Source organism: Aphelocoma coerulescens, chromosome 9 (genome assembly GCF_041296385.1).
Source record: "Aphelocoma coerulescens isolate FSJ_1873_10779 chromosome 9, UR_Acoe_1.0, whole genome shotgun sequence".
NCBI classification, from domain to species: domain Eukaryota; kingdom Metazoa; phylum Chordata; class Aves; order Passeriformes; family Corvidae; genus Aphelocoma; species Aphelocoma coerulescens.
This window is the reverse complement of record NC_091023.1, coordinates 6,417,630-6,434,371: the sequence shown is the minus strand read 5'-3', so window position 1 is coordinate 6,434,371 and position 16,742 is coordinate 6,417,630. Positions and strand designations below refer to the sequence as shown.

The following is a 16,742-nucleotide window of genomic DNA, read 5'->3' as shown; positions in this document are numbered from 1 at the left end:
GCTAAATGCTGCTCCAGCTCATCATGGCAACTTAGGAATTCCTCACAAGTGGTAAGTCAGACCTGTCTGTCTTCTGTAAGGTGGACTTCAAACAGGGAAGGATTTTAGACCTTTAGTAGTCCCCAGTGTCCTTTTGAGTGTACCTCTTTCTGAGTCTGTTGGCCAGGTTGTTCTTGTATACTGAGGTAAACTGAAAAATGAAGTTGTTTCTCCTTGAGGTTTTGTTTGTTGGAAAGACTTCACCCACAGTAACCGGAATGGGAGCCTAGTATTTGGCAAAACCTGATGTGTGCAAAATCTACAGGAGGAATGCATTTGGTCTCTCTAAGCAGTTCACTAGGGACAGGCATGAGGCTCCATGTCACATTTTCCAGTCTGATCCTGCGTAACTGTTTTACAGAATGGAAATTTTATCAGGTTCTTTTAATTCTGTTGCTGTTCTTTAGGGGATTTTTGAATGGGAAGTTAAAAGGCAGTAAAAAGGAAAAGATTTTTACCTTTGGTAACTAAATTGTGTATGTCTTGCCTCTGCTTTTTATTGTTTGGGGTTTTTTTTTAAATACCAGTCTCATAACAGTCTTATTTGCAGAAAAAATATCTATTGTTTTTTTTTAACAGATTGTCATTTCCTGATTATCCCCCCCCAATGGAAGTTTGCAGATGTTAAGAATAAAGGAGCGTGCAGCTAGAAAGACAAATGGCATTGTGCTCTAACTGTATTGTTTTCCCATTTTCTTTAGGCAACGGAGGAGGTCTCAAAAAACCTTGTTGCCATGAAAGAAATCTTGTATGGCACAAATGAAAAAGAACCCCAAACAGAAGCTGTGGCACAGCTTGCTCAGGAGCTGTACAACAGTGGTCTTCTTAGTACCCTAGTAGCTGACTTGCAGCTAATTGATTTTGAGGTAAGAAGGGAGGTTTGACATTTCTTATATTCTGTATGTTAAAGCAAACACATGTGAATTCTTACCACTTTAATTGATTAAGATGTTTCAGTCTTCAGCTTTTATTTTGTGGTTATGACAAATCCATTAGAAAGAGAACTCACTGTTCCAAACTGCATAGAAGATTGAGCAACTATAGAATATGGAACCCGTGAATTTAGGCATATAAACAACACAAATTGGAAGTAGATAAACCTCTAATCTGGTAGTACAGTTCTGTTAAAATTATGGAATAATTCTTAATTGTTGTGTACACAGAAGGGTTAATCTCTTAGTAGCAATACTGTAGTGAACACAAGCCTTAATACTACAAGACGTATTTATATGTTCATATGGCTACATCAAATTACTAGGAAAAGTAATAGAATTATTGTAACATTTATGAAGAAGTTTAAATATATAATTTAAAGCTGTTAGTTTTATTAATAGTCCGGTATTTCTCTCGCTTTTTAGAAACAAGTGATGCAACCTTTTTGCTTTTCCTCATCTTTTTCTGTTTATTAAAAAAAAACAAACCAAAGTTTTTATTGATCAATTCAAAATAGCTATACTTATTTATATTTAAAGGTATCTCTATGCAAGCCTCTGTGGCATTTGTCACCACATCACATGGAATAATTTACCTTCCCAGCACCATAGTGAAAAATCCTATTTAGTTATAAGATGCTGCAGTGCAATTGGATTTTTCTCTTTTCCCTGAGGTCTCACAAGAAGCGTGTGGTTGTCTAGGAAAGGAGCCAAACCCCATGTATCTCACTTCACAGCCTCGACCATAAAGACCATCCCACTTAAGATTGCTTAAAAATGGGATTGTTCATAAACAAGTTGGTCACAATACAAACACTGCAGTTTAAAGTCCTATTGTAGTTTGACATTCCAAAAACAATGGCTTTCTTCCCTGTTCTTTCTTCTCTCCCTTCCACCCCACCCATAACTCCCCTCTGACTTGTGTTTAATTGTAATACAGTGGTATTTTTTCCCTACCCACGCAACTGTTTATACCATACATAAAACATTCAGGTTGTTAAATAAGCAAGGAGACCTGGGAAAGCTGAGAGGGAATGCTGAAATGTGATGGCCTTTAATTGCTGAAGAAAGGAAATCATGAAGCGTCATCTGGATTTTGCTGACTTCTAGATTGATATCAGCCTGGTGTTTACTCAGCCCAGTTATTAGCAAAGGAAACCTTCATTATCTCCTGGTAATGAAGAATGATAACGATTTGCACAGGCTTGCTCTCGTTAAGGAGAGCTATGCTTTTTATTCTAAGGGGACATGGAAAGATTGTGAGTTGTTTCCTGCCTGTGGCTCTTCTGCTGCTTTGTTTCATGAGGATGTGATGGTTCCTCTTGGAAAGAGAACAAGTCATTCACTGCTTTCTAGGCTGGACCACGTCTGCTTTTTATGGATGGGAGCTGGCAGACTGTCCGGCTATTGTTGCTATCTAGAATTAATGTCAACACACCTGTGCTCCAGATGTGCTTCAGCTTCCCAGCTGTTACAAAGCCAATCAGATGTTGCCTTTGATATCCCAAATGTCTGTGCGAATTTACTGCATTTGAAATGGCTTTTCCATTACTGATGGAAATTCGTATTTGATTTTCTGGTGATTTTTAAACTTGAAGAGTGGGTCTAGAATTTTTCTTTCTGGTGTCCCACCACAGCTGGAGGTTATTCAGTGACAAAGCTAAACTTTTTTTTCCTTTCAGTCTCATTTCTGAAGAAGGTTACCTTTTAGAACAGGAATAAACATCTTGTTATTAGACAGGGACTGTTCATTGTGGCTCTTTATCTGTCTCAAATGTACCTGAATCTGAAGTGCTGTGGTAAAAACAACCCATAGAAAAGTAAGAAGTAAAAACTAGAAAAATAACAAATTTGATGTTTTAATGAAAAAAACTGCAATTGTCCAGCCCTTGCTGTATGCCAAGGCCTGTTTAAAGTGTTGCCCTTCTCTTGAAGCTTGCTTTCCAGTAAAGCAGTCAACACAACCATCTCCTTACCAGTCTTAACACGTACCAGTTATCTCCTTGCTGATTTGCACTGAAAGAGATGGCATCCCTGGTGAAATTAGGTTTTATGTTCTGTTGTTTTGGAATTTTTTAAATGAAGAATAAAAACTCCCCAAAACCAAAACTGCCTTTTGCCAAGGGAAGCTGAATCCTTCTGCTGAGAAGACAAGCGCAGTGTCCCTCTCACCTCTGGCTGTCGTGACTGCTGGCACAGGGTTTGGGGCCTGTTTGCTGTTGTCAGGCCATGAGGTCACTTGGCAAGACACCCCTGTGACAAAACCTCGCTGTGGGATTGCTGTGTGCCACTGGCAGCTCAGTGATGGGCATAAGAAGGAAATGCTGTTCTTGCTGGGGAATCCAAGGCAAGCGCCGCGATCCAGCGCAGAACTGGCAGCGGTGGTGAATGGGAGTTGATGACTATATTATGTGGAGCTTGAGTAAAGCAATTTCTGCAAACACTGCTCTACTCATTTCAGAACAAAGAGTTCTGGTGTTGCTTTGGGCTGGCTTTCAATGGAATTGTAATTGAAAAAACAAGCATTTACAAACAATCCCTTATATCCTGAAAACAACACTCCAACAAAACTGTCCGTGGTAATTCACAAACATGCCATTTGTAAAACTACAGTCCTCCTACGTTTTCATAAACATTTCAGTTTTTTCTCATGCAGTCTTTTGTACACTGATCAGAAAATGGAAAGAATTTTAAATAATTGATGTTGTTTTTAAAATTCTTGCTCATTAAATACACCCTGCATTTAACTCAAAAGCTTCCTGGTGTTACTCAGGAAATTTACAGTACAGCTAGAGCTTGCCAAGAAACGTTATATACATATAGGTTTGGTGTATAATATTCAGGGAACCTGTAGGTGGAGTTGCTTAACAGGCCTTTATTTTCAGGTCCAAGCTTAGTGCAAGTTGGCCTGGTCTTTTTCTGGAATAGATCTGATAACATAGAATCCTGAAGGTGTCTTTGTGCAGTCCAGAATGGACAGCTAATTGCAGAAATCTGGCTTTTAAATGGTGTATGTGAATGACAGTGAAAAGTGCTTATGTTTATAATCAGCTTTTTGTTAGATGTCTGTACCAGTTTGTCATCTTCAGCTATGGTCTGACAGAAGAAATAAATAGGAGATGTGTATTTATTCAAAAAAGAACATTTCCAGTTCCTTTTACACTGTCTGGTGCTATGCTTGTGCATTTTTTTTGTGTACAATTTATGCTGAATTCCAGCATCCTGGTCTTACTTACACTTCTTTTGTGCATTGAAAAATGTGAGACTTCCATTTTAGGTCAGTGGATGATTTCTGTTTGTATTACTCATTTATTTATTTATTCCACTTTCATAAGTTGCAATTCTAAGTTGGATGTTAACACTGTAGTTGGAAATGTTTTGCACACTCTTAATGGTGGCATTGTGTGTCCCTAGACAAGGGAGAGGATAATGGAATGTTGAAGAAACACACTTCCAGGCAAGAGCATGGTTAAAAACTGTTATGCTGTTAGCAAAAGCAAGTATCAAATAAGCCCAGGAGATTGATGCTACATAGAAATATGTGATGAAACATCAGCTGGCTTTACTGCTGAATGTAAATTACCCATGATCTGGCTGCAACGTGATGTAATGTTTTGAGTGCTTTGGCATATTTGAAATGGGCATAAAGAAACAGAATACTGAATCTGTTCTGGATCAGAGTATGGAGGCTGACTGAACTGCAGAATTCCTCAAGTACGACTGCATGAGGTGATGATAATGTTTAATTGTTAACTTGCCTGTGGACTTCAATATTATGTGTTTAACTGCCGATGTTTTTGACAGGGCAAGAAAGATGTTGCGCAAATTTTCAACAACATTCTCAGAAGACAAATTGGTACAAGAACTCCCACAGTTGAATACATCTGCACTCAACAAAATATCTTATTCATGCTATTAAAAGGGTATGTGCACTGTGAAGCAGAAGTATGCTTTTACATGAAGTAAGGGATTTTTTAAATGCATGGAGAAGCATTTAAAAGAAACTGAATTCTGACATTTTGTTCTTCCTTTGCAATATGCTTGATTTTATTTTCTTTTTCTTTGGTTTTGGGGTCTGTAATTTCCCTAAGTAAAGGAAAATTTCAGTAATAGAACACGAACCATCTACTTTTGCATGAAATAGAACTGAAAATTGAGAACTGTTAGTAATCTAAAATGCTCTCACTGAGCTAGTAAGATGTATTCCTTTCAGTATACTATTTGAGCCTATTTAAACTATTCTCTTGTGAACTCATTCATCAAGAGTTGAAGACTGTTCTTTTTCCTTTTAACCACAGTAATTTCCAGTTTGCTGGCCTATCTTAGTATGGTCTTAGACTTCTTATTCATAGTGATTTATGTTCCTGTATTGACACAAACACACCAATGCAAACCGGACCAGAAAAAGAACTATTTGTTGCATACTGTGCAGGCCAGACAGCTGCTTCTTCCTCTCTTCTTGTAATAGCTGGTGTGCTGGATATTGGAGGGTCATGCCATACTGAGTATATGGCTGGGCATGTAGAGCTGCAGCTCTCAAACATGAAAGCAGAAAATAATTACTTGCATTTCTAATAACATAATTAAGAAAGTTCTGAAAATTTCAATTTCACTGCCTTATTTTGGGACAGAAGAGCTCATCAAACATTAATAAACTATTTCAAAAAATACAGCCATTTATAGTTCTGGCTGCAGCTGCTGGGTAAGCTTGCTGTAGTTGAGGAGTAGTTATTCCACCTACTGGGATACTAAAGGGTGTATGAAAGGGCCACTCATCTCAGTGGATACTTTCCTGTTGGTAGCATTGAGATGGGGAGGATAATCAGGTGCATTTTTAGCATATAAACAGGAAGCTTAAATGTGTTTTTCCTCTTACTTCATCCTAGTTCAGAGCAGTCATCAGAGGTGCTGACTGAGCTGCCAGTGCAGGGCACATTGGGCTATTTTATTTTAACATCTTCAGGTTTGCCTAATCCTGGCCATTTGCATATGCCACTGGAAAATGTATCATACAAGAAACTTTCTTTGTGGAGAAAGCAGGAGTCCCACATCTCTGTTTTGTGCTGACTCCAAAGTTTAGCACCAGAAGCAGTGTGGAATACTTACCTCAAATCATATGAGCGTAAGTTCTACACTTGTCTGCCAGAGCAGCTGCTTTTCCCCCCCTGCATTACAGTCCTGAGTGACTGTAATTTCATTTAAAGGTAGAGGGACAAAAAAAAAAATTAATTGTGGCATAATGCAAAAGAAATGATTGGTGCAGTGCTTCTTCAAAATAATTTACAAAAGAAGGCAAAGATATTTGAGGTGCAGAGAGATAAAATTGCTTTTTCAGCATGTTCTCATTGGTAAGTGCTTGAATGAGGGCTGCAACACAGTGGTGCTCACTTTTAGTCTGTGTTGTCACTCTTCAGAGAGCTGTATTCTCAAAGGGGTTATTGAAACTCATATTTATAAGTCAGGATGTTTGATATGGGCATTTAGCAACTTATGTGTTACATCTGGTATCCAACTGAGACAAATTTATGTAAATTTAAACTGTGGCATGAATTGCAAAAAGTTCAGCAGATTTCAAATCTCCATGACAGGTTGAATGGGAGAGTATTGCAGGATTTAATAAAAATTATTTCATAAGGGAATGTTTTTGTAGGGTAGTGTAGTTAATGCTCAGTATGCACAATGATACTTTTCTCCTGAAATTTTGGGGAATTTCAATTAGCTTCCAGTAGTATAAGAGGGAGGATTCTGGAGGTGTGTGGCAGGAAGGCAAGTGAGAGACCGTGACTGCTCCAGAAGCTGGAACCCCATGATGTGCAGAGCAACCAATGATGTTGAAAAATGGTTTAATGAAAGAAGAGATCTGAATTTATGTCCAGTATTATTAACCCCTCATGCTCATATGGAAAGTTTTATGTAAATTGCTGTCATGTTTAAGCGAGCAGCTTTCAAGACAAAGCATTTACTGCTTTTCCAGATGTCTGCAATCCCAGAAATATGGAACAAGAAAACTGATGTTGAAAACAAAGAAAGTATTTTTATTTAGCCTTGTTTCTCAGTTCATGAAAATCATTTGAATTGGCTATAATTATAACTGGCAGCTGTTTCAATAGTATTTTGTAGAAATATTTAAAAATGTCGTTTAGTGCAGGAATGAGTACCTCTAATTTTTATGGGTTTCTTTACTTGATAGTACTGAACACTGTAATTAGCAATGTGGTGCTGCAGTGCTAACTTGTGAAAGTTTATAAATTTATAAATAATCTTTGTTGTTTTTTTTAATAGGTACGAATCTCCGGAAATTGCTCTAAATTGTGGGATAATGCTTAGAGAATGCATCAGGCATGAACCACTAGCTAAAATCATCTTGTGGTCAGAACAATTCTACGATTTCTTCAGATACGTGGAAATGTCAACGTTTGACATCGCTTCGGATGCATTTGCCACATTCAAGGTAATTTCCTCACAACCTTGGAATTGTTACTTCTGTAGTTCTCTGCTTTGTGAACCCAGTGTTGTGTGTGATGTTCTTGGCAAAACAAGCCTTGGGAGAGGGGAAGAAAATAGGTGTGATGCAGATGGGTAAGCTGGACACCGTTCTTCCTTATTTCTCAGAGTGTAAGACATACCTGTTAATACATATAGTATATTTGCTCCCCAAAATTTTGTTCTAGAGAGTAAGCTGTATCGTGCATTACCTGAATGCATGTGTACTCCCATGCCAGGGGCTTTAAATCTGTGTCTGCAACTCCTCCTGTGTTCCTCCTGAGGATGCTTGATGCTGTTGCTTTGTTTGGGTAAACTTTTTGTGGCCCTAAAACAATCAGCTATACTGAGACAATAAGCATAATATTAATCAATATTAAACGGGGGGTCTTAGCCTTGGTTGTGTGTAGTTGTGTGCAGAGCATAGCCTTGATCCATAAGTAGCACTCTTCAGTGAGAATTTCACAGGCTTTTTATCTGTGAATTAAAGTAACGCATCACAGATCTTTCCTAAGTGATGCCAAGATCCTTAGCAGTGTCCAGGTAATTGCATTCATGTCCTAAATTAGTGTGTTTAATGAAATAGCAGAATTTTGGATTGCATGTCTTATGTGTATGAGAATGTCTACGTACTGTTTAAATCTTTCTAGTGACAATACTGGGTTTGTGCTTTTTTACAGGATTTGCTTACAAGACACAAGCTGTTAAGTGCAGAATTTTTGGAACAGCATTACGATAGGGTGAGCAGACACGTTTTCATATTTAGAGCTTTCTGGTGCTGTGTATCTTATTTGAAGAAATCGGTGGTTTTATTCCTTGTTTAGCTCTGGTTTTGGGAATTTCCATGCAATAGTAAATCAACTGAGCTTAGGGGTAGATCGGAGGAAGCGAAGGCAGCAGGAATGTGGTGCTGTGGGAGCCAGGCCTGGCTCCTCCGCCAGGGGGAGCCCGTGCCGTGCTTTCCAGGCGATCCCGGGAATCCCGGGAATGGGGGAGCAGTGCCCAGTGCAGGAGCTGGCACAGAACGGCCTGCTAGGGAGGCACCTTAACCATCCCCTCGCTCCAACCCCCCTGCCATGGGCACCGACACCAGATTGCTCAGAGCTCCATCCAGCCTGGCCTTGGACACTTCCAGGGATGGGGCATCCACAGCTTCTCCGAGCAACCTGTTTCTATTACAGTTTAAGAAATAATGAGGAAATGCCTTCCACTACACTGTAATCTAAACATTAAAGGCTCTTAGAAGAGTAGATATGTATTTTTTAAGGCGTATACAGTGTTTATCAGTAGTGACTTCCAGGAATCTAGTGAGATTTCAGATTTCGTTTGTTTTTGTTAGGGATTTGCATCTCCTCCACTTTGTTGCAATACTTTGGAAGAAGATGCCTATGACACTTGAAAAAGTCCTAACCCTTCTCTTTATTCTGTGTTTAGTTCTTCAGTGAATATGAGAAGTTACTTCATTCAGAAAATTACGTGACAAAGAGACAGTCACTTAAGGTAAGGCAATTTTATTATCTTCTTAAATGCAAAGCTAGAGATTCCCTTTAATTTCAAGGTGAGTTAACTTTATTTGAAATGGCTTCTATAAGAGCCTTGAATAGTGTTTGTTTTAATTTTCCATACATTTTAATTCTTGAGATCAGCAACTTTTTTTAGTCCAGTTCTTACATTATTTAGTGTCTAGCACAGACCAAACTAATTTCTCTCCCTATGAAGAAATGGCTCCTCAAGTTTCTTAATTTTTGTTGTTTTTTTCCTTCAACAAGTCTGGTTACATTTAAATAATCTAACAAAGATTCACATGGTGTGCCTAGAGCAATACTAATCTTACATTCAAGTAGGTAAGAAGTGGTGAACATAAATGTAATACAGAGCTTGCAGCAAAGGTGATCCTTGTGGGGAAAATCCTTTTAAACCCTTTAGGATAAAGAAGGTAGCAAAAGAAGTGCAGTGTTTCTCATTTGATGTGCTAACCTGTTTTTTTTTGGGTTTTGTTTGTATTTTTTTTTAAGGCATTCTTTCTATGCTGAATAGCTTCTGTATAAATGAAAAAAATGATGAAGTCATGGGGGAAAAAAATGAAAGACTTATCTTTCCAATTCATAACAAGGGGGAACAAGTGTGATTTTTTACTTTCTGAGGAAAAGGAGAAACTGTGTCATTGAAGTAAGGGGAAAATGTACCCTACACTTTGAAATTTGGGGCACTTAGTTCTGTTGTTACTCTGTTTACTGACCACTGTTACTGCGCTCACAGACCACCACACCATTTCAGGGGGTTGGAAAGCATTTGTAAGTAAGCTGATTCTTATGTCCAGTGTTAGTAATTTTTTCATTTGGGCTTGTTTTCTGCCTTCAGCTTCTTGGTGAATTGTTACTGGACAGACACAACTTCACAATTATGACGAAGTACATCAGTAAACCTGAAAATCTCAAACTAATGATGAACCTTCTACGAGACAAGAGTCGTAACATTCAGTTTGAGGCCTTCCATGTGTTCAAGGTATGTTAAAAACCCCACCATGAAACAGAATCCAACCAGAAGTTGTTTAATTGAGTAAACTACTTAGCTGAGCCTAAATGGAGCTTATCTTAATGTCTGCTAAGTGATTAAATAAAGGGAGCACTAATGTTTGCTTTATTATGATCCATCTTTACAGATAGATATCTTGGTTATCTTTTCAAAATAGTTTAGAAACCACTTAGGGGATTTCTGTGTGATTGTCAGAGTAATCTCCTTTAGAAAATTTTGGAATTAAATGCAGTAAGATAAGGAGGAATGCATGATTCCATATAAAAACATGGAGCATCCTGGAGTTTGAAAGTGTTTTTATCACACTGCATGATCTCTGAAGGATAGCAGTATTTTAGTCAGGTCACCTGAATTGTAATTTGAACATGATAACAGATGTCTTCTGACTTTGCAGCAGACAGGCAGCTAGGAGTTACAACTTGAGGTCTAAAACTTTGCAGTGAACTGTGAGATACCCATCAGATGCTGCATATGATATGAAAACATGCATTTGCTGTAGAATTTAACCATAAAGTGTCTTCAGTGGTTTCTGCAGAGGCTGTTGTGGCTGGTCACCTCCCACAGACTAAATTTACTTTGGTACTCATGTTCAGCTTATGTCCTGATACAAAAAAAAAAAACCAAACCACCTTGGGTTTACTCCATTATTTTTTTCTGTGGTCTACTGGAATAATTAAAACATAATTTTAAGTTACCATCATCAGTATTTTGTTAGATAATGTTTTTTAACTTAACCTTCTGTTTCTCACTATTGTGCTCAATGCCTTTTATTTTCTTGCAGGTGTTTGTAGCCAATCCTAACAAGACACAGCCTATATTAGACATCCTTCTAAAGAACCAGACCAAACTTATTGAGTTCCTCAGCAAGTTTCAGAATGACAGGACCGAGGATGAACAATTTAATGATGAGAAGACCTATTTAGTTAAACAGATCAGGGATTTGAAGAGACCAGCACAGCAAGAAGCTTAAACTCCAATAAACCTTTAAAATATTAAACCCAAATTCAGCATTTGCTGTTAGATATTCAGCATCAGGCACTCTTATCGATTCATGAGGAACATTACTGCTAATCTGCTGTTCAGTGAACGGTTTTTGTTTTTCTCTTTTCATTTTTAGTCCAAGTTGAGAAACATAGCTGCTGCTTTCTTGCACAATGTGGACTTTCTTGATATTTGTGTCATTTCAGAATTCAAAGACACTGCTTGTTTTAGGAGTCCTGAAAAGAAAGATTCTAGGTTCGTGAAAGCAAACATATAGATACTAGTTTGGTCTAGGAGAGAAGGTATTAATGTAGTTAAGTAACAGGTTGCATGCTTGCAAATCTGAATAAATCTGTATGTTTGCACTTACCTTGTTTGAGATAATGAGCACAATGTGACCTGTGCATACCTGGCACCATAGTATAAGATTATATGCCTTGATTTAAAAAAAAAAAATGTGCAGTGCTTTATTTGTAATCAAAGGGGAAATGTATCTAAGATGTGAGCTTATTGGGATAAACAGTTGTCTTGCAAATAAACTGATATTGAAACTTAGCAACTTTTAAAAGAGTGAAATCTCAAGGTTCATAAGGAAAATGTATATATGCCTTTCACTGCTTTATAGAATTTTTTTTTGACATGATTTGATTTTTCTGAGACTTGACTTGTAAACTTGGAAATATGTTCTAAGGGTTTTTGTTAATTTTACTTTAAAGGTATTTCAGACAGTAGACCTAGCAGTGACATTTTGCATTTCATTTCAACAATGCTTGCTGGTTTCTTTTGTATATAACTCCTAGGCTGCTCATTTCTTTAAAATATGATTTAATTTGTACAGCAGAGGAATGTTATTGTATTAGTCTGTAACTATTACCTAATATTGAGTTTTGCAAAATGAATGCTCATGTAATTGAATACTTCAGATCACATGGAAATGCTGATTTAACAATCTTAAGTACTGCAGCATTTAAAAGGAAACAAAACCCCAAACCCAAACAAATTCTTTGTATTCACTTATCTAATGGGGTGCCATCAATTAGGGTAGGCTGAAACAGAGAACTGGAACCCTTTCTACTACGTTCTTACCAGATAATATTGGCCTTATTTAATTAAACTAGCATTGTGCTCACCAGCTCTGCAAATGGCAAGGATTATGCTAAATTAATATCGATTCCTCTGACTTCTGGGGAGCCTGCAGTGCGTCATTTCTTACAGTAAATAACTCAGTACAATAGTTGTGTTAAGTGAATGATTTAATTCCCTCCAACCTCAAGAAACAATTTCATAGGTGTCCTAGGATAACAAAAGGATTTAATTTTTTGTTGATTGTGTTCTTTAATGCTGCAAACTATCAGTATTTATAAAAAGAGTAAACCCAACTGATTTTGCACCATGTTTTTGTTACTGTGACCATACAAAAGGAATCTACTAAATATAGCTAAATGATGTTATTAAAATTGTATCTATCCATCATATAGTAACGCTAAGATCACAGCCAAGCAAAATCCCATGGATTGGGGTCTGAAAGTTCCAAATCTGCATGACTGAATGATTGCGAATGCTACAGAAAATGTTTGTTGCTTCCTGTCCTCTTCCCATTTGAAATATTTCACAATCAGTGACGTTTAAGCTGATTTGAAAGCCTTCACAAGGGAAGTCTCAGAGCTCCAGAAAATTGAGTGTTTTCACTCTGTTGTTTAAAACTGCTCTTAACATTCGAATTGGTCTTTTAAAGGTTCTGAACATGTCCTTTGCAAACAGAATCATTTTGCTTACAGGAAAGAAAATAGCTTACACTTCCCAGAGATCCCAGGCAGAACTGGCACTGAGGTGGTGTTGTAGTTCAGTACTAACAGTCTGTTATATTTTGGTTTATCATAGCTGAGTGGAGGAAAACATTATTTGCCAAGTTACTCACCATAACAAGTAAGGCTTCCTCTTTAGAAAGACGTAGATGTGCTAAAGATTTCTATGTGTAAAGAAGTGAAAACATTTGGACTGGCATAGAGGTTACTCTATATTAGGCCTTGGAATCAATGGCCATGGTGACTTTTTTAATATGTGGAAACATTTGAATGTTGGCTTTCGAAAAGAAGTTGTATTTAAATTAAAGCTCCTTTGATGTGCTGTTCATATTAAAAAACTTGTTCTGGAAGTGGTTTCTTATCTGCTTGAAGGCTTAAGGGTGTTACTAAAACATATTTAAATGCAAGCGGTTTTTCGTTTGGCTTTTTTTTTCTTTCTTTTTTTTTTTTTTTTTTTTTTTTTTTTTAAATAAGAGATGTATACAATTGTAATTCTATTTCCATGGTAGCATTTCATTTCTCCTGAGGAAAATGCGTTTCGTATCCAAAAAAATCTGGCTGGCCCCATAATTTAAATTAAAATAAAATTTTGAAGAAAAAATGTGTGTTCTTTACTGTGTTACTGAAGAGGATCAGTTTCTTGTGGATGTGTATCAGGTCTCCCTTATTGCCTTCGAGTGGCTCAGCTTTCTCGCTTTTAAATATAAAATCATTTTAAATCATGAAAAACTCTGGCTTGCACAAACATTTTTAAAGCATTAAGACAAAGTGCTGTATTAGAGATGCAATCAATTTTAATTAATTGTTGGTAGCCTCCCTTGCCTCTTTGTATTATTATTGCTGATTGTATTTCTTTTTGGCATGACCAAAGGCTAAGACAGGAGATGCTATTTCCTGTGTCATGGCTGGAGACAGGACCTGATAGGGTTAGTTGATAAATTTTTGGCCCGTCACTTCTCTCTAATTTTCAGGAGCTGTGTCTGTAATTGGTGACCCTTTCCTTAGGCCTTGCTGGTGTCTCCTCGCTGCCTCTGGAGCTGCTGTCAAAGGTAACACCCCAGGTTATGCAGTGTGGCAAACATCAGGAGAGTGTTATGTTTTAAACAACATTCAGGAGCTTTTGATGCAGATTCTGCAGATGGTTTTGTTCAGCAAAATTACTGAACAAAAAGTTTCCCTTCAGGAACATAATTACTTTGCAGACAAAAGTATTTGGTCTTTGATAACCCCCAGTAGAGACCACGCCTGTTTGAGCCTCTGTAGAAAATGTTGGCATTTCTCTTCCTCACTGACAGGAAGATCACAGATTACAGGGGGAAGGAGTAATTTATACTGGTGGTCAGACAAATGGCAAATTTTAATTGAGTGCACAAGTCGGGCACTTGACAAGGTGTTTGAAACACCCTCGTGGTAGGAAGCACATGAAATGCAAGGAGACGTTGCCCTGACTTCTTAAAATTTGCTTTCCCCACAGAGCTGATCAGCAGGACCTGCCTTCTGAGCTGCCATCTCTAGGAACCTCAGTAGGAGTTGTCCTTAAAGCCGTGGGATCAGGTTGTGGACAAAGCTGCTTTCAGTAAGTCTCCCTCTGTTTGTGGCCTGCCAAGTCATTCCCAGCAGGCAACTTCATCAGCTTTCCTTTTGCTTCTTCCCTTTTTTTTCCCCTGTTTGTTTCAGACTTTTGCTGGCTGCTGTATTGAATTATTTCCCTGTCTGTGCTGCTTTTCCTCCTATGGCTGTTCATTGGTGCCATCTCTTTGGGTGCAGTGCCTTTATTTTCTGTCACCTTTGTGGGTATTTCTCATGGTACATCTGTATTTCTTTCTTCAGAGGTTTTGGCCTTTGTAAGGCAGTTTTAAGTGCTGTTTCTTTTAGCTTTCCAGCATATTGCAATTCCAGGTGATGGTTAGTATCATAGTGAGGAAAACGTTACCCTGTTCTTTTACATGTTACCTCTTTAAATCAGTGTTCAGCTTAATCTGAGCACACTGAACTTGTTTCTGGTATATGACATCTTCATTTACAAGTGTACCAGGGCAGATCCAGTTTAAATCCCATGTGACTAGAGGCAGGTCAAAACATCCAAAAAATCACAACATGGAAAAAAGTTAAAAGGAGGGAGCAGTGGTATGCATCAATAGATTGCATTATTTGAAGGAAATTGACTGTTTCATGAGAGAAGAATGATGGAGAGAGACTACTTGCAAGTGTGTGAAGTGACAAGACAAAGGGGAATAGCTTTAAACTGAAAGCAGGTTTGGATTAGATAGTAGGAAGAAATTTTTTACTGTAAGGGTGGTGAGGCACTGGAACAGGTTGTCCAGAGAAGTTGTGGATACCCCATCCCTGGACAGAGCCCTGAGCAACCTGGACTAGTGGAAGGTGCCCCTGCCCATGTGGGGGGCTGGAAGGAGATGATCTTAAACGTCCCTTCCAACCCAAACCATTCTATGATCCTGTGTTCTGCTTCCTATTTTAAAATATCTGTTGATGCTCCTCTATTTAAAAAAAGCTATCACAAAACACTAAATTATACAGCCAACATAGATTTTTGGTGAGTGTATTGTATTCACAACAAAAAATAAAGGCAAGCTCTGTTGTAGAGGGCTCCTACTGGAGCTTCTGATTTGCACAAGTAAGGATATTTTGTTTCCTTGCTCAGAAATGCCCTGGCCAGAACTGACACTTTCCATAAAGGGACCCTTCAGGCTAAAGGTTTTCCACTGTGGCAGTTTTCCAGCTGTGTTGTGGGGGGGCTGTGTGATTCCAGTATGCAGGATTATGTCCACCAAGGGAGAGTGTCACACGGCTGGAGGTGACACCACCTGGCTGGCATGGGCCTTAGGTGTTCCTGATGTTGGCAACACTACAGAATTTACCAAGAGGGCATGTTTGGAATGAAGGAAGATAAACAGTGTACGGTAATATAAAGATACAATTTAGAGATGTTTTAGGGGGAGAGGATCTGTTTGGAAAAAACAAGGTAAATTACTGCAGTTGTCTATTCTCCTTGCCTAAAATTAAAACATCAGTAGGTGTTTTTCCATTTCTTCCCTAGCAAATTCCTTGTACTGGGCTGTCATGGAGGATCCATTAGGAGTTGTTCTTTCTTCTTGTTGTGGCAGCCCTTGGGAATGTGCCTCACATCCCACCAAGGAGAAACTCAGGGTAATAAGAATGTGAGTGTTGCTTAACAAGGTTCTACTATTAACAGATGTTGACCTGAATTTAATATGCTTAGTGTTATTCAGAGACATGAAGGAAGGATTAAGTTTGCATTTATTTGCGCATAAAACAAGAATAAAAGCTCTATAGGTTTCTTAGGTCTGTTTTAAATTTAAGAATGTTGTGTATTGTAACATTAATAAATAAGCCTTTGTAACTATAATGCAGGGCATTTAAATAAGGCATGCAGTATGTGTTGAACAGTGTTTAAACAACTGAGGTGTGAGGCAGCCAAGCTTTTGGCCTCAGGTCTTTAACAGCATCTCCAGATTGTATGGAATGAAAAGTGTCAGTTTGAGAAATCAGACTGTAATTCAGGTTTCTGGGCATTTAGACACGTTGAGAAACACAGTCTGGAGAGACTAAAAGGTGCACAGGTTCACCTGTCTATAAAACATCAGATTGCAGCTGCTGAATTTCCTCACTCTGGAATTACAGAGTGCTGGCTCATGCCAGCTAATATCCAAATTACGTGAAAACAGCCTTTAAGGATTCGGAGTAATGCTACTTTTTTAAAACCTGCTTTTCCCTAGAAATTGCATCTTAAAGAGGTAGGAGAACAATCCTACTCTCACAAAGCCAGTGTATGGGCAGAGCAGGGTTTTTATGTTCCTTCAGGCTGTTAGAGCAGCAGGGAAATCCTTTGTGCTGAAGTTGGTCATGCTGCACATGCTGCATGTTTGAGGAGCCCTTACAACACGCAGAGCTGCAGGTTAGGGCTCAGTCTTGGCTGTGAGTCATA

The 16,742-nt window shown here is 38.3% G+C and overlaps 1 protein-coding gene across 3 annotated transcripts in view; it reads left to right on the top strand.

The window, feature by feature from the left end:
* Window positions 1-13,376, top strand: part of CAB39 (calcium binding protein 39) — an 83,588-nt gene extending 70,212 nt beyond the window's left edge. For all 3 annotated transcript variants that reach the window (XM_069024121.1, XM_069024120.1, XM_069024122.1), the window contains 7 exons: window positions 741-905; window positions 4,776-4,894; window positions 7,254-7,422; window positions 8,135-8,194; window positions 8,889-8,954; window positions 9,816-9,959; window positions 10,771-13,376. In XM_069024121.1, coding sequence (XP_068880222.1) covers window positions 741-905; window positions 4,776-4,894; window positions 7,254-7,422; window positions 8,135-8,194; window positions 8,889-8,954; window positions 9,816-9,959; window positions 10,771-10,959 — 912 coding nt within the window. In that variant the 3' untranslated portion in view covers window positions 10,960-13,376. The remainder of the gene's footprint in view (window positions 1-740; window positions 906-4,775; window positions 4,895-7,253; window positions 7,423-8,134; window positions 8,195-8,888; window positions 8,955-9,815; window positions 9,960-10,770) is intronic.
* Window positions 13,377-16,742: the final 3,366 nt, after the last annotated feature.